General features: G+C 51.1%; 3 protein-coding genes across 4 annotated transcripts in view; 2 read left to right on the top strand and 1 right to left on the bottom strand.

Moving 5' to 3' along the window:
- The first annotated feature begins 21 nt into the window (after positions 1 to 21).
- Ttc9c (tetratricopeptide repeat domain 9C) lies at positions 22 to 3,555 on the top strand. The gene is made up of 2 exons (XM_019208813.2): positions 22 to 442; positions 3,271 to 3,555. Exons 1-2 carry the CDS (start codon positions 274 to 276, stop codon positions 3,363 to 3,365), a joined length of 264 nt encoding a protein of 87 aa, XP_019064358.1. The 5' UTR covers positions 22 to 273; the 3' UTR covers positions 3,366 to 3,555.
- A 2,721-nt stretch (positions 3,556 to 6,276) lies between these two features.
- Zbtb3 (zinc finger and BTB domain containing 3) lies at positions 6,277 to 10,245 on the bottom strand. 2 transcript variants are annotated; one of them, XM_010632976.2, is made up of 2 exons: positions 10,020 to 10,245; positions 6,277 to 9,772 (listed from the first exon to the last, which is right to left on the bottom strand). In XM_010632976.2, the coding sequence occupies exon 2, from the start codon at positions 9,720 to 9,722 to the stop codon at positions 8,172 to 8,174; it is 1,551 nt and encodes a 516-aa protein (XP_010631278.1). In that variant the 5' UTR covers positions 9,723 to 9,772; positions 10,020 to 10,245; the 3' UTR covers positions 6,277 to 8,171. The 2 variants fall into 2 exon arrangements, with proteins under 2 accessions (XP_010631278.1, XP_033612547.1); XM_033756656.1 differs by having other exon boundaries at positions 10,024 to 10,245.
- A 3,002-nt stretch (positions 10,246 to 13,247) lies between these two features.
- The window catches only part of Polr2g (RNA polymerase II subunit G), a 2,605-nt gene continuing 1,598 nt past the window's right edge, over positions 13,248 to 14,254 (top strand). Inside the window, exons 1-3 of the mRNA XM_010632975.2 lie at positions 13,248 to 13,340; positions 13,422 to 13,531; positions 14,062 to 14,221. Of these exons, the coding sequence (XP_010631277.1) occupies positions 13,329 to 13,340; positions 13,422 to 13,531; positions 14,062 to 14,221 (282 nt within the window). The 5' untranslated portion in view covers positions 13,248 to 13,328. The remainder of the gene's footprint in view (positions 13,341 to 13,421; positions 13,532 to 14,061; positions 14,222 to 14,254) is intronic.

Genomic DNA, 14,254 nt, shown 5'->3' with positions numbered 1-14,254 from the left:
AAAAAAAAAAAAAAAAAAAAAAAAAAGAGAAAGGTTCTGGGTTTCATCCCCAGTACCCTTTACATATACACACAAAGATAAGGTGAAAATCACTAGGCCTGTCTTGGCCCTGAAGGTGTACGGAAGGCAGGTGGGAGGGGCATTCTTGCCGAGTGTTCACCCACCAGGCGCTGCACCTCCGTGCCCCAGAGGTATGATTCAGGCAGCCCGGGGGAACCCAGGGACTGAGCCTCCTGCTGTCCCCTCTCACCCGTCCCAGCCTGCCTCCTGCAGATGGAGCCTGTGAACTACGAGAGGGTGCGGGAGTACAGTCAGAAGGTCCTGCGTGGGCAGCCCGACAATGCCAAGGCCTTGTACCGGGCTGGAGTGGCCTTTTTCCACCTGCAGGACTACGAGCAGGCTCAGCGCTACCTCCTGGCGGCTGTGCACAGACAGCCCAAAGGTGAGCTGGTGGGACACCAAGAAGTGCCGCGTTGCCGAGCCGGGTGCACTGACCACCTGCATGCCCACCACTCCTGCCCTGTAATCTCCACAGCTGCCAAGTGGCAAAGAGATGGCCCCTTAGGTCAGTGATTGGCGAGCCCCTTAGATCCTCCAAAGATAATGGCCAACTGCAGCCTGTATAACACAGATTTGCCACCCCTGGGCTAGATGGTACCTGTGGAAAGGGGTTTTTATTTTCTTTTGATTTTTGTTTGTTTGAGATGGGGTATTGCTGTGTAGTTCAGGCTGACTTGAAGTAACCACCCCACCCTGGCTCTGAACCCAAAATTTATTGATTTTTTTCTTTTAAATATGTAATATATTTGTGGTTCAAAATTCTAAAGGTATCGGGGTGTGGTGGTTCAGGCCTGTAATCTCAGCAATGGGGAGACTGAGGCACAAGAGTCACTGAGTACAAGGCCCACCTGGGCTACACAGCAAGGCTCTGTCTCAAAAAAAATGTAGCCACGCATGGTGGTCCATACCCATAATCCCCACACTTGGGAGGCAGAGGCAGGATTGCTGCAAGTTCGACGCCATCCTGGGTGACACACTGAGTTCAAGGCAGGTGGAACTACGTAGTGAGACTGTGTATCCAAAAAAAATTCTAGCTGGGCAAGGTGGTGCGTGCCTGTAATCCCAGCACTTGGGAGGCTGAGGCAGGAGGATGTAAATTCAAGGCCAACCTGAATGAACTACATAGCCTGTCTCAAAAAAAAAAAAATTACAGGCTGGGTGTGGTGGCTCACGCCTGTAATCCCAGCACTCAGGAGGCTGAGGCAGGAGGATCACTATGAGTTCCTGGGTTACATAGTGAGTTCCAGGTCAGTCTCAACTACATAGTGAGACCCTGTCTCAAAAAAGCAAACAAACAAACCCAACCAAAAAAAAAAATCGCTGGGGATTTGGCTCAGTGGTGTTACCGCCTGCCTCACAAGCACAAAGTCCTGAGTTCAATCCCCAGTACTGGGGAAAAAAGAATGCAGTGAAAATATTCTTCCACCCCTTGTTTTTGTTTCCACATGAAAGTAGTAGTATTAGTCTTGTTTGTGTGCTTAGATGTTTATGCTTAACAGTGCATGTGTGTATAGGTGCCTATTGTCTGTGTCTGGGCTGTAGAGATACACCTCTGCACCTCTGTGTGTGTGTGTGTGTGTGTGTGTGTGTGTGTGTGTGTTGTGCTGGGGATTGGACCCATTGTTCATGCTGAGCTACATCCCAGCCCTTTTTTTTTTTTTAAGATAGTCTCACTAAATTGCCCAGGCCTGGCTCAAATTTGCAATCCTCCCTCCTTCTACCACCTGCCTCGTAAGTGCAAGGTCCTGAGTTCAATTCCCAGTACAAAAACAAAAACAAAAAAATTGAAATGCTGCCTCAGCTTCCCAGAGTGCTGGGATTATGGGTGTGCCAGGTTCTATGCCTCTTCTGTACTTTATATATGTAAGCCTGCTTTTATGTGTGCATATGACCCCCTACCCTGGTGGCGATTTGGGTTCTATGTGTGTGCTTGGGATTGAACCCAGGGCCCTTTACATATTAAGCATATGCTCTCCCCCTAAGGTACACTTCCAGGTGTTTTTTAGATTTTTATTTTTTAGGACAGGGCCTCTATGTAGTTCAGGCTACACTTGAACTGACTTATAGCTCAGGCTGGCCTCAAACTCTTGGTAATCCTCCTGCCTCAGCCTCTGAGGACTGGGGTGACAGGTGTGTGCCACCATGCTCAGCAAGTTTTTTTACATTAATTGATCAGTTTTCTGTAGTTACTGTAGTGCATGCCAGGGCTTTAGAAGCCACATTTTCAAGTGTTTAGTCCTCAGCCTTGAAGAGTGGATGGGAAGGAGGAGGTGGCTAGGAGGACACCTGATAGTACCAATCCCTTCTCCTAGGGAGTCAGCATGTGGCCTTGGCTCACTGCACTGGGCCCTAGGAGAGGGACAAACCGACCTCTGGGAAGGGGATGATGGCACTCTGGCTGGACACAGGCTGTCCCCACGTTGGCTGGTTCAGTACCAACGATGTTGTCCCTTTTGCATTTGTCCAGAGCAGCTTCAGAGGTGCAACCAGAGGGTGCCTAAGTTTCCTTTAGTGCCTTAGTTTCCCTGCTTTGGCTGGGGGTGTAGCTTAGCAGTAGAGTGCTTGCTGTTCAGTCCCTGGTACACTGGGAACACACATGACCAGGTAAAGCTATGATAACTCATAAATGTACATGAAGTGTTTCATTACACTCCTTTTTTTTTTTTGGTTTTTTGAGACAGAGTCTCACTATGTAGTTGAGACTGACCTGGAACTCACTATGTAGCCCAGGCTGGTCTCAAACTCACAGTGATCCTCCTGCCTCAGCCTCCCGAGTGCTGGAATTACAGGTGTGAGCTACCACGCCTGGCTCACACTCCTTTCATTATAAAATTAGCAACCAAGCTGGGCATGGTGGTGCACACCTGTAATCCCAGCATTCTGGGAGGCTCAGGCAGTAAGATAACATGTTCCAGTCCATCCTGGGCAATTTAGTGATTTAAAGAGACCCTGTCTCAGAATAAAAGAAGGGAGGGCCTGGGTTCTATTTCCATCCAGTGCTAGGGAAAAAAAAATCAGGTGACCACTGTAGCCCCCTACAGAGATCCTTTTTTCCCAAACCCAATGTGGTATTTAATGGAAACTACTATTGCGTAGAGCAATTGTTCTGATGTGTTCTGAGTTTGGAGATGAATGAATGTGTGTGAACAACCCTCTGCTGTCCAATATGCACTCATGATCTGTCGCTAACCATCCTCTCCATCTGCCAAGATGCCAATGTCCAGAGATACTTGCAGCTGACGCAGTCTGAGCTCAGCAGCTACCACAGGAAGCAGAAGGAGCTGTACCTGGGCATGTTTGGCTAACAGGAGGAAGCTCTCACCTGAAGCACAGGTGGACTTGAGGCCACAAGGGGCAGCTAAGCCTCGAGCAAGAGTGAAGAGGCCCCTGCATTCAGCACAGACTCTGCCACTCGCACTGGCACCGTCCATGTCTGTATCTGTCCAGCTTCTAGTACCTGTCATTGTGGGGACATTTGCCTGGAGAGCTGCACCAGAAAACATTCACCAACCAAGGGTAGAGTCTGTGGGGTTTCCAGCCTGGGCCTGAGGGACGGCTAGCTCTTGTTGGGTTTGCGTGCACACAGGAGAGGGCAGGTGAGGACAAGTGTCTTCCTTCCTCTTCCCAGACACCCAGGCAACATCCGGAAATACACCATATTTAAATGAAAAATTTAAAATGAGTCATTTGTGTTTAATTCCTTGTTTTCCATAATATTTCACACATTCAGATTTTTTCCCTATAAAAGTATCTGATTTCTATTTTTTTCCTTGTAATTTCTAGTCCTTGCTATTATTCATATTTAGGTCATTGATAAAGAACACTTTTTAAAATTATTAATCTATTCTTGTAAAACCTATGGGAGTCAAGCAGTGAAGTATTTATCGAGTAACCCTTCAGCCTTGTGTCAAAAATATGCCCAAGTAAATGTTTTAATTTTTAATAATTGCATACATATGTATATATGGTAGCCCATTTCTGTAATGAACTTAAGAGAGACAGATTACCAAATCTTCTAGAAATAGTACCATGGCAGAGCAGGATGGAAAACAAAACCCTGGGTTGGGGAAAGATGTAGCTCAGTGGTAGAGCACTTACCAGGACTGCCAGAGGTGCTGGGTGCATTCCCCAGTCCTGGGAAAAAAAATCCAGATCTCTGCCTGCCACCCAGTGTTTTGGAAGAGCTCTGATCCTCCCGAAGGAGTAAAATAAGGAGGAAAGGCTGATGCTTCTTAATGCCTTCAACCCTGGGGAGGGTGAGTCCAGGTTTAGTCTGGTTGAGCAGGAGGCTCCATCAACCAGAATTGCTCTGTGGTTTCTGTTTACTCCTCATGGACAATCTGATGTCGTGGGTACTAGGCCAGCAGTGGAAAGCCTGTAGTACTGTCTACATCTAAGTGGTAGAAGTAAGTATGTGCCATCAACCATAAAGCAAGTAGATTTCAGAGGGGAAGACAATACTGTAGTGATGGTGAACCTTTGTTAGAGTTTTTAGCAGTAATAGCTTGCTGTGGCATATGCACCATAGGTTCCCCACCACTGTCTTAGTCCTTTATCAATATTCAAACCCTTGCTGGATATGGTGCGTGCCTGTACTGGGGAAGCTGAGGCAGGAAGATCACTGCATATTCCAGGCCAGATGGCTACATAATGAGTTCAAAACCACCTGAACTACATATCAAGACCCTGTCTCAAAAAAACACCACCCTCTTTCCCAATTGGGTAGATTCCTCTTTATTCCTCCCTATGTCTTTAGATACAATCAGCAACTAAAGAAAGTTTTCTACCAAATAATTTCATGATGTCCAAGGACAGAATTAACAAAAATAGAGTGGCTCCTTTTCCAACCATCTTGAATTGCTTAGTTTAGGATTAACAAAAGTGTGTCAGTGCAAATCTTACCAAGTCAGTTTAGATCGAAACCACTTACTTTGATGTTTCTTCTAGTAATTCTCCATCCACTGACCTACCCCTATGCCTGGGCGGTAAATCCCAGCTTGTCCTTGTTAGCCTGGTACTGGGTCCAATCTGGGCCCCACCAGAAGACCTGGTTGCAGTGGTTCCATACCTTACCATGCTTTAAAAAGATGAATTAAAATTGTCATGGCTGGGCATGGTGGCACATGCCTATAATCCCAAGGCTGAGGCAGGATTACTGAGTTCCAGACCAGCCTAGGCTATATAGTGAGTTCAAGGCCAGTCTGAACCACATAGTAAGACCCTGCTGTAAAAAACAAAACAAAAAAGTGGCTGCATGTTTTATCTGGGGCTGGTTTTGCTTTCTGATTTTTTTAATCTCAAAAATCTGACATTACACTAAACTGTCTTCTGCATCAAGGAGGAAAAAAATAAAAGGGTACTTAGAAATGTATTTCATTATCCTTTCTTAGTGCTAAGACATAGGCCTCCATTTCATTATTTCAAGCCCAACTCCCCTGAGAGATGCTAGTGAGAAGCAGAACCAAGGCCTGCAACCTGAGCAGCAGTGTCCAGGGGAGCTGCTGAGCCAGAGTCTCCTGTTCCCGAGGCTGTGGAGCTGAGGCTGTACCTGTACCAAGCCTTCGCAGTTCCCAACAAGAGCTGGTGGCTTTAAATATGAGAGTGCATTTCTGGTGGGTGTGAAGTCTCCTGTTTGGAAGGTGAAGGACTCTTAGAAGCAGTTTCTCACAGATCCCGCCTAAGCCCTCACTACCTATACAGTAAGTCCCCAGTGTACAAATGAGTTCCATTTCTGTTCCAGGAGAACGTTCATAAATCAGATCATCCTTAAGTATGGCACACTGAGTCTTACACACCTCTCAGACAAGTACTCAGCGTGCACCTCTGTGTGCGCCTAGCAGTCCCCTGCACACCAACTCTGCTTCTGCTTCCGGCCGTCCTGGGCTCTGATTGAGCCCTGTGCTGCTGTCCACTACCACACAGGATGGTGAGCACACAGCACAGCGTGACACTGTCCGGCAGAGGCAGAGCCACTGTGATTTGTTTGCATCTGTGAAAGGCAAGGTCCGTTCATATCTGAAAGCTTGCAACTTGATTGTATGTAAGTTGGAGACTTACTGTACTGTAGTCTATCACTGTTCTGTTAACGGTGGGACTGTAGCTCGATAGAGTCCTTGCGTATCACACACAAGTCCTTGAGTCTGACTTCAGACAGCAAAGGAAAAATACATTTTTAATCGCTTCTCGGCCTTTTGGCTAAGATCAAGTAGTTTAATACATATTTTTTAACTTTTTAGAAACAGGGTCTGGCTGTTGCCCAGGCTGGCCTCAAACTCATAGGCTTAATCAATCCTGCTTCAGCGTCCCAAGTAGCAGGAACTACAGGGTGTGCCACCATGACCTGGCTTTAGCTTTCCTGCTTTCTGCAGTGAAAAATATTAGGCATCATCGGCTTCTGCTCCCTGTGATGTCCTGGCAAAGGAGCTTTCCCAGCTGCATCTTTCTGCTCATTTCTGTCTCCTTCCTGGGAAGCACTAGAGTGCTGAAAGTAGACACACAGATCCAAAGAGGGAAAAGACTCCAGACTTCCACCTCTCCCTGTGTTCCTTACGCACAGCCAGGCCCATGTGTAAAGAGGGGTTTCTGGGGTGCCCTGCAGCTCCATCACTTCCCTCTACCCCACAGCAACCCTGTATACGGTCAGCAGATGCCCCCCTGACCTCAGCGACCCTCCAGGCTGTGGTCATCATACTTGGAGGGCAGGAGTGGGACTAGATAAGCATAAGGGCTGCTCACAGGGCCACTGGCTGTAGCTTCTCCCAAGCACTGCCACTTCCACACCGCACAGTGCCCCAAGTTCCTGCCAGTCACTTTACTCTCTGCCAAAGTCCAGTGCACACTTTGGCCGATGCCCGGGGATCAACACAGTGCTCAGTGCCAACACGGCCAACCATGAGTCTTTCATGTGGAAAGCAGAAATGACAGCAACAAAGCCAAGTGCTCCGAAGGACAGAAAAAAACATGCCATGAATGGCACCTGGTGGCACAGCCAGGTCTGCATCCTGACGACCTTAAACAGCTGGTGACTGAACATAAATTAACTTGTATTTTTTTGAGCCTCAAGTTTTCTCACCTAAAATACAAAGGGGGAGTTGGGTGTGGTGGTGCACATCTGTAATCCCAGCACTCAGATGAGGCAGGCAGTCAAGAGTCCGAAGCCAGCCTGGGCTACATAGAGCATTTAAGGCCAGTCTGGACTACACAGCAAGACCCTGTCTTAAAAAAAGTGGGGCAGGGATAAGTACCTCATAACATGGAGGATTAGATGATGATTTATATGAAAATCACAATATAGCCCAGAATGCAATTACAAGCCATAATTATGTAAAATGCCCTAATTTGTTTTGAGTACTGGGGATCGAACTCGGGTCCTTGCACTTGTGTGGCAGGCAGTGGAACCACTGAGCTAAATCCCCAGCCCAAGATGCCCTGATTTGTACACCTTTCCTAATAAGACCTACAACAACTTCAGCCTGTCTCATTTTTTTCCTCATAAGCGATCAGACCCACCCTCCTACCCAAGACAGCTGTCGGATAAAAGAATTGGGGAGATGATGACAACACGCAGGTTCCTGAAAGAAAGCAGCTGACACCAGCTCACAGAGGTCATTTCACAGGAGCTTTTATGTTCCACCATGTGGAGCAGTGGCTACACCTCCGAAGGCTTCCAGAGCTCCCAGGCAGACCTGCTCTGCCTAAGTCCTGCTTATCTGGATTGGAGGACGGAGAAGGACAGGAGGAGCTTTCTGCCCCGCAGAAATTTCATTCTGTCACAGCAGGAGTGATGAGATGAGCTGGGCACCAAGGGAGTTGAAGCAGAATTGCTGTGATTTCAAGGCCAGCCTTGACTACAGAGTGAGATTCTGCCTCAAAAGGGGGGGGGCATTGTGATGCACACCTGTAATCCTAGCATTCAGGAGGCTGAGGCAGGAGGATTGCTAGGAATTTGAGGATAGCCTGGGATACAAAGCCAGTTCAAGGCCATCCTGAACTGCATAGCAAGACCCTGTCCCCCCAAAAAATGGAGCAATGAGATACCTCCCACCTCAGTGCTGCCATCTAAGGCGAAGAAGGCAAAGAGCAAGCCTGGCAACAGTTCCTGCACTCAGAAATCAGTTTTTAGGGCCAAGCACAAATTCTTTGGGAGGCCCTCCTCCACTGCTGTTCTGTCTGTCTGCTGTTGGGGAGGCAGGAGCGGGGTGCACCACCAGAACAGAGCCAGCCTCTGGATCAGTTCTGCTGCGCTTGGCCAGGTCCTCGTTGTGCGCCTTGCGGATGTGGCGGTAGAGGTCCCCTGACTGGGTGTAGCTGCGCAGGCAGTAACGGCACTCATAGGGCCGCTCTCGAGTGTGCACAGTGGCGTGTCGCCGGAGTGTGTAGGAGCATGAGAAGGTCTTCCCACAGGTCTTGCAGGTAGGAACGTCCTCAGTAAAGACCCCAAAACCTCCTGGGGCTCCTTCAAAATCAGAGGATGGATACAGTGACTCATGCAAGGCTGGGGGTGTGGGCAAGGGTGAGGTCACCAGTCCTCGAGGGTACTGCCCAGGACCTGGCAGTATGTGGTAGGGCAGGTGAGTATCAGGGGCCAGGAAGTGGTCACTTGGTCCCACCTCCTCCAGGCCCATGCCCCCAGACTCCTCAAAAGCCTGGGGCTGGGCTGGCTGGGCTGGGTGGGGGTGCTGGGCGGGCTGTCCGAACACCGCTCCTGCAGGTGAAAACAGACTCTCAGGACCCTGAGGCTGTTCCTCAGTCACCTCTGTCTCCTCATCAGAGATCACAATAGCTTCCACTTTCACCTGGACCAACTCGGCTTCACCTGGAGCTGGGGCTGGTGCTGCAGGGTAGAAGCTTTGCAGTGGCCCTCCAGGGTCTGGAGCCTCCACCACCTGCAGGCTCTCAGCACCCACGCCAAGGGGAGTCAGGGGCTCCACTGAAACTGTGGGGAGGCCAGAAGGAAAGTAGTTTGCAGGGAGGGCCTCTGTGGAGCTACTAGGACTGGCTAGAGACACAGAGCCATCTGCTCCTGGTGGGGGCACTGCCCGCAGGTGCGATGAATCCACCTCCATGCCAGGCTGTGTGGTGTCGGCGCCACCAGCCACAGGTAGCTCCTCTAGAGAACGAACAGCAGGTAAGGGAGTGGCTGGACTCTTCCATTCCTCTTTGCCCCACTGGCCTGATGTTTCAGTAGATGCCAGTGAAGGCTGAGGACCATGGGAAGTGCTGGACAGGAACTCCAAGCCAGGGGGCTGTGCACTTGCTTCCTCCTCCTTCTTGGTGCTGTCAGCCTCTGCCAGGGCCCGGGCCTGCAGCCTCTGCTTACACACTTTGACTATGTCATTCATGTGCAGGTAGCTGGCAGCCGCCAGGACATCCTCCAGGGGAGTGTCTCCCTGCAGGGCCAGCTGACCGGCATACATAAAGTCCAGCAGCAGCCCAAAGGCCGGGGCAGTGACAATCTCGTTGTGAATACACACCAGATCCCTCTTGTCCAGTTCCCGCTCCTTGTAAAAAAGCTGGAAGAAAGGGCTACAGGAGGCCAGCACGGCCCGGTGAGCCAAGAACTGGGTGCTACCCACCATCACCGTGCAGTCACAGAGGAAGCCCTGGGACCGCTGCTCCCGGAGGCTCTGCAGCAGTTGTTGACTGTGTTCTGGAAACTCCATAGCATCCCACGAAGAAAACGCACCCTGGAAAGGTCGCCACCAGTGGCTCCCTGGGGAGAGAGGGCGGTGTGGGGGGGAAGCAGGTGACCTCCTCAGCAACCTTAACGTCAGCCCCTAACTGTGGCTCCCCCGCCCAAGGCGGCTGCCAACACCCTAGCCCCGGACGAAGGCTTTAAACAGCTATCCTGCGGCACCCCTCCCGTCACACCCAATTCGTTAGCCCCGCCCCTCGCAGAACCTTCACGGCAGGCCCCCCGCCCCTTTAAAAAGCCCCGCCCCGGAAGTCCCGCCCCTAACCAGCCTCGGCTTCCTCGATGGCCGCCTGGTATCTTTCAGCAACTCCTCCAAGTAGGATTCTCTTTCGCGTTTAGGCCCTCTAGGGTGATGCCTCCACGTCTTGCTCCTGGCACTTCTTGGGCCGTTGCCTCTCTCCCTCCAAGGACCCAGGACTCCTGTGGTGGCAACTAGAGCGAAAGCTCGTCCCTCACCCACCACCGAGTAGCCCTCGGGCGGGCTCCGCCCCCTCCCGCCCTCTCGGCTCCGATTGGCGCGAGCTCGCCTTCCCTGTCACGGATTGGCCGGCTTCCCGCTATCCCGTCTCTCCAGGATTGCCTCTCCGAGTGGGTGCTCGTCGCTGTCGCTCAGACAGCCCAGGGGCTGAATTGGTTGGCACTCCTGCCGCGCACTTCCCCTCCTACTCCCGCCTTCGCGGGCCTTGGAGCTCCGGGGTTGGCTAAATTTCTCCCTCTGCCTGAGGTCGCACAGCCGCTGTGCTCTGGGAAGGACGACTGGTAACTAGCGTGGACCCCAGAGGCCCAGGTCCTAGACCAGCCCGGCCGCACCTCTGCACCTTTGTCGCCTGCTGGAGGTCCCTCAATAAATCCACGGGCCACGCTGCCCGCTGCTCGCGTCCAGTGGTTCCGGAGCAGTCAGGTGAACAGACGCCTGAGTGTCTGCGGCCCTGGCACGTGCTGTGGGACAGGCGCGAGGTCAGGGCTGGCAGTGCAGATGAAAAGCCTGGCTGCATTTGGCGACGCGTTGAGACGACGTAGGCCAGTCCGATGTCAGCCTGTCAGTCGGGAGGCAGTCTGAAGCGGACAGAGTGGTAGACACGTGTGTTCCGTGGAGTGTCCGTGTCTTCACGCTGTGACCGGACGCTACCCAGGAGCTGCATCCGCTCATCCCCCTGTGCTAGGTACCTGCGGGCCTCTGCCTGACCTGGAGCTCATACCACACTGAACCATACCACTGCTCGGGTCAAAAGAAAGCACCTTCGAGCCGGGCTTGATGGTCCACTCCTATAACCCACTGTGGGAGGCTGAGACAGGAAAATCACAAGTTCTAGGTCAGCCTCTGCAATTTGTTGACCCTAACCCAGGCTCAAAAATTAAAAAAGAAAAAAAGCCGAGCATGGTGTTGTATGCCTGTAATCCCAGCACTCGGGAGGCTGAGGATCACTGTACTGTGAGTTCGAGACCAGCCTAGGCTACATAGTGAGATCCTGTCTCAAAAATCCAAAATTAATTAATTAATTAATTAATTTAAAGGGCTGGGGGATGTAACTCAAAGCAGAGGCCCTGGGTTCAACTCCCAATGTCACACTACTAAAGATAGTTATTAATCCATTACCAAATAATGATACACCTTCATGCCTACACAAATAATCTTTATTTTCTGTGTGTGTATATGTGTGCGCGCGCACGTGTGTGTTGAGTGAATCCAACGCGCCTTGCTCTTGTTAAACACACATTGTATCACTGAGCTACAATTCTACAGCCCCAACATTTTCAGGATTTTTTTGTTTTGTTTTGTTTTTTTGTTTTTTTTGTGAGACAGGGTCTCACTGTATAGTTGAGACTGACCTGGAACTCACTATGTAGCCCAGGCTGGTCTTGAACTCACAACGATCCTCCTGCCTCAGCCTCCAGAGTGCTGGGATTACAGGCACGAGCCACCACACCCGGCCACGTTTTCAGTTTTTATGAAGAATAAAAAAGTGTATGTACTCGAACCAAGAAATATGTAGGCATGGTGGCACTCATCTGTAATCCCATCTGTTTGGTAGGCTGAGATAAGGAAGTTTGAAAGTAGCCTGGGCAGCTTAGTGAGACTGTCTTGAAAAAGGCCTGCCAACGAACAGTAGCTCAGTGCTAGAGCACTTGCTAGCATACACGAGGCCCTGGCTTCAGTCCGCACAACTGAAAAATAGACAACCTGATCTCAGGTTTGTAACAGAACTGCTGGCATAAAACTCTACACACTGAGGAGGAGATACGACACTCTGTGCTGCTCTGTTGTCCTTTTGTCCAGGACTTCATCTTGGCAGTAGCATGTACAGCAGTGAAGAACACAAGTTTGGAGCAGCTCAGTTTAGAGTAGGGGAGAAGGGAACAACCTCTACCAAAAAATTGCCAAACACTGAGGCAGTAGATTGAAGACACACCAAAAAATAGACATCCTATATCATGGACTGACAGGATCAATGTAAAATATCTGACAGCCGAGGGCAGGAGTTCTTTGCCAGGTTTCAAGCAGAATACATCACCATGGAGTATGAGTAGGGCTTCGAAGGAAGAGCTGTTAGAGAGACAGCACCCTTTTCCCTGGGGCCCAGTCTCCATGAAGGTAGGACAGTGCTAAGAAACGTGAGCGCTCAGCTCTCATAGGAGGGCAAGTTGGGCTTCCCTACAGAGGTGCACAGTACTTGATGCCTGCCCAAGGCCACCTGACTGGTCCAGTTCTAGAGACAGCTGCGCTGGGGCCGTTGTCGAGGTCTGTGTCTCAGGACACTTCTGTTTCTTCAGGGCCGTTTTATGAGTCAGGGGCTCAGCGAGAGGATTTCACTCAACTCTTTGAGCCAATGGAGGGGGGTTTGATAAAAGGGCTGCCAGAAAAAGTGTGGGCGGGGAGGGGCTTTGTGGAGCCTGCTGGTAAGCCGAGCGCTCAAGGCAGCTGAGGCAGGAGGGTTTTTAATGTGAATCTAACCTGTATAATTTAGCGAGTTAATGAGACTGTCTCAAAATTAAAGTGGGGGAGGTGCCGGGGATTTGGCTTAGTGGGGCCGCTGCCTGCCTTGCAAGCGCAAGTTGCTAAGTTCAATCCCCGGTACAAAAAAAAAAAAATCAATCAAAATAAAAAGGGCAGACGATGTAGCTCAGTGAGAAGGCGCTGGGTTCAAGGTTCAATCCCAAGTAACACACACACATACACACACATGTGGGCAGAGCTGTGCCCAGGCAACGCGTAATGCAGTGCTTAACGCGGGAAGCAGTCTGTGACTATTTGCTGCGTTTTGTTGTTTTTCCTCGATAATGAATCCTGCTTGCAAGTAATGTACTTCGTGTTGGATGTGCTCTGGTGGTCCAGGATACACATCCCTAGATCTATTGCTCTAGCGCCACAGGGAGGGAAAAACCGGGCCGAACTGCAGCGCGACAGACCAATGGAGAATACACAGGGTGGAGGGGCGGGATTTTCCAGGGCACGCCCACGGAGGAGACCAATGAAATTCGCAGAGGGGCCGGAAGCCGGTAGGGGCGAGCAGGGACTTCCGGGGGGATTTAGCGGCCGCAGGTACAAACTGTAGAGCCGGATCTCAGGTGGAAGATGTTCTACCACGTGAGCTGGCGGCGGGAGGCCGGGGGAGGCCGGGGGAGGCCGGGGGAGGCCCGGGGAGGCTCCATGCGTCTCTGCCCACAGATTTCCCTGGAGCATGAAATCCTACTGCACCCGCGCTACTTCGGCCCCAACCTGCTCAACACGGTGAAGCAGAAGCTGTTTACCGAGGTGGAGGGGACCTGCACGGGGAAGTGAGCACCACCTACAGCCCCAGCACCGCTCTTATTCACTCTGCAAACATCCCGAGGCCCCCTAGGGCGGGAGCGAGCCAGCTCTAGAGCTGGCGGTGTGCTGTCCCTCTGTTACCTGTCGGGTTCCTCTGACCCTCATGCTCTGGGCCTCAGTGTTCCCGGACTAGAAAAAGCAGATTGCGAGTTTAGAGGAAGAGGAGGAAAGCTGGGGCTGACAGCTCTGAGCTCTGTACGGGGTTGTCCCATTCGGGATAGGAAGGAGTTATAACTTTGTCCGGTGGGAGTGGGGAGTTTAGGGCTTCAAGTGCCAGGACAGCTGGGGAAGGTTCTGTCTTTTTTTTTATTTAATAGGGTATGGCTGAATAGCCCAGACTTGGCTTCAAACTCACCATCCCACCTCAGCCTCCCCCAGTGGTGGGAATACAGTCATGAGCTACATAGCAAGTTCAAGGCCAGCCTGGACTACATAGTGAGATCCTGTTTCACAACACCCCAACACAAACAGTGCAGTGTCTTTTCCTCCCCTGCAGGTACGGCTTTGTCATTGCTGTCACCACCATCGACAACATTGGCGCAGGTGTAATCCAGCCAGGCCGGGGCTTTGTCCTTTACCCGGTTAAATACAAGGCCATTGTCTTCAGGCCCTTTAAAGGCGAGGTTGTGGATGCTGTGGTCACTCAGGTCAACAAGGTGTGCCTGCCATCTGGGTGGACGGTGCTGGGG

This window comes from Fukomys damarensis, unplaced genomic scaffold, assembly GCF_012274545.1.
Source record: "Fukomys damarensis isolate Sample0158 unplaced genomic scaffold, DMR_v1.0_HiC HiC_scaffold_27, whole genome shotgun sequence".
In the NCBI taxonomy this organism is placed as follows: domain Eukaryota; kingdom Metazoa; phylum Chordata; class Mammalia; order Rodentia; family Bathyergidae; genus Fukomys; species Fukomys damarensis.
The sequence above is the reverse complement of the archived record's forward strand: the minus strand, read 5'-3'. Positions and strand labels throughout refer to the sequence as shown.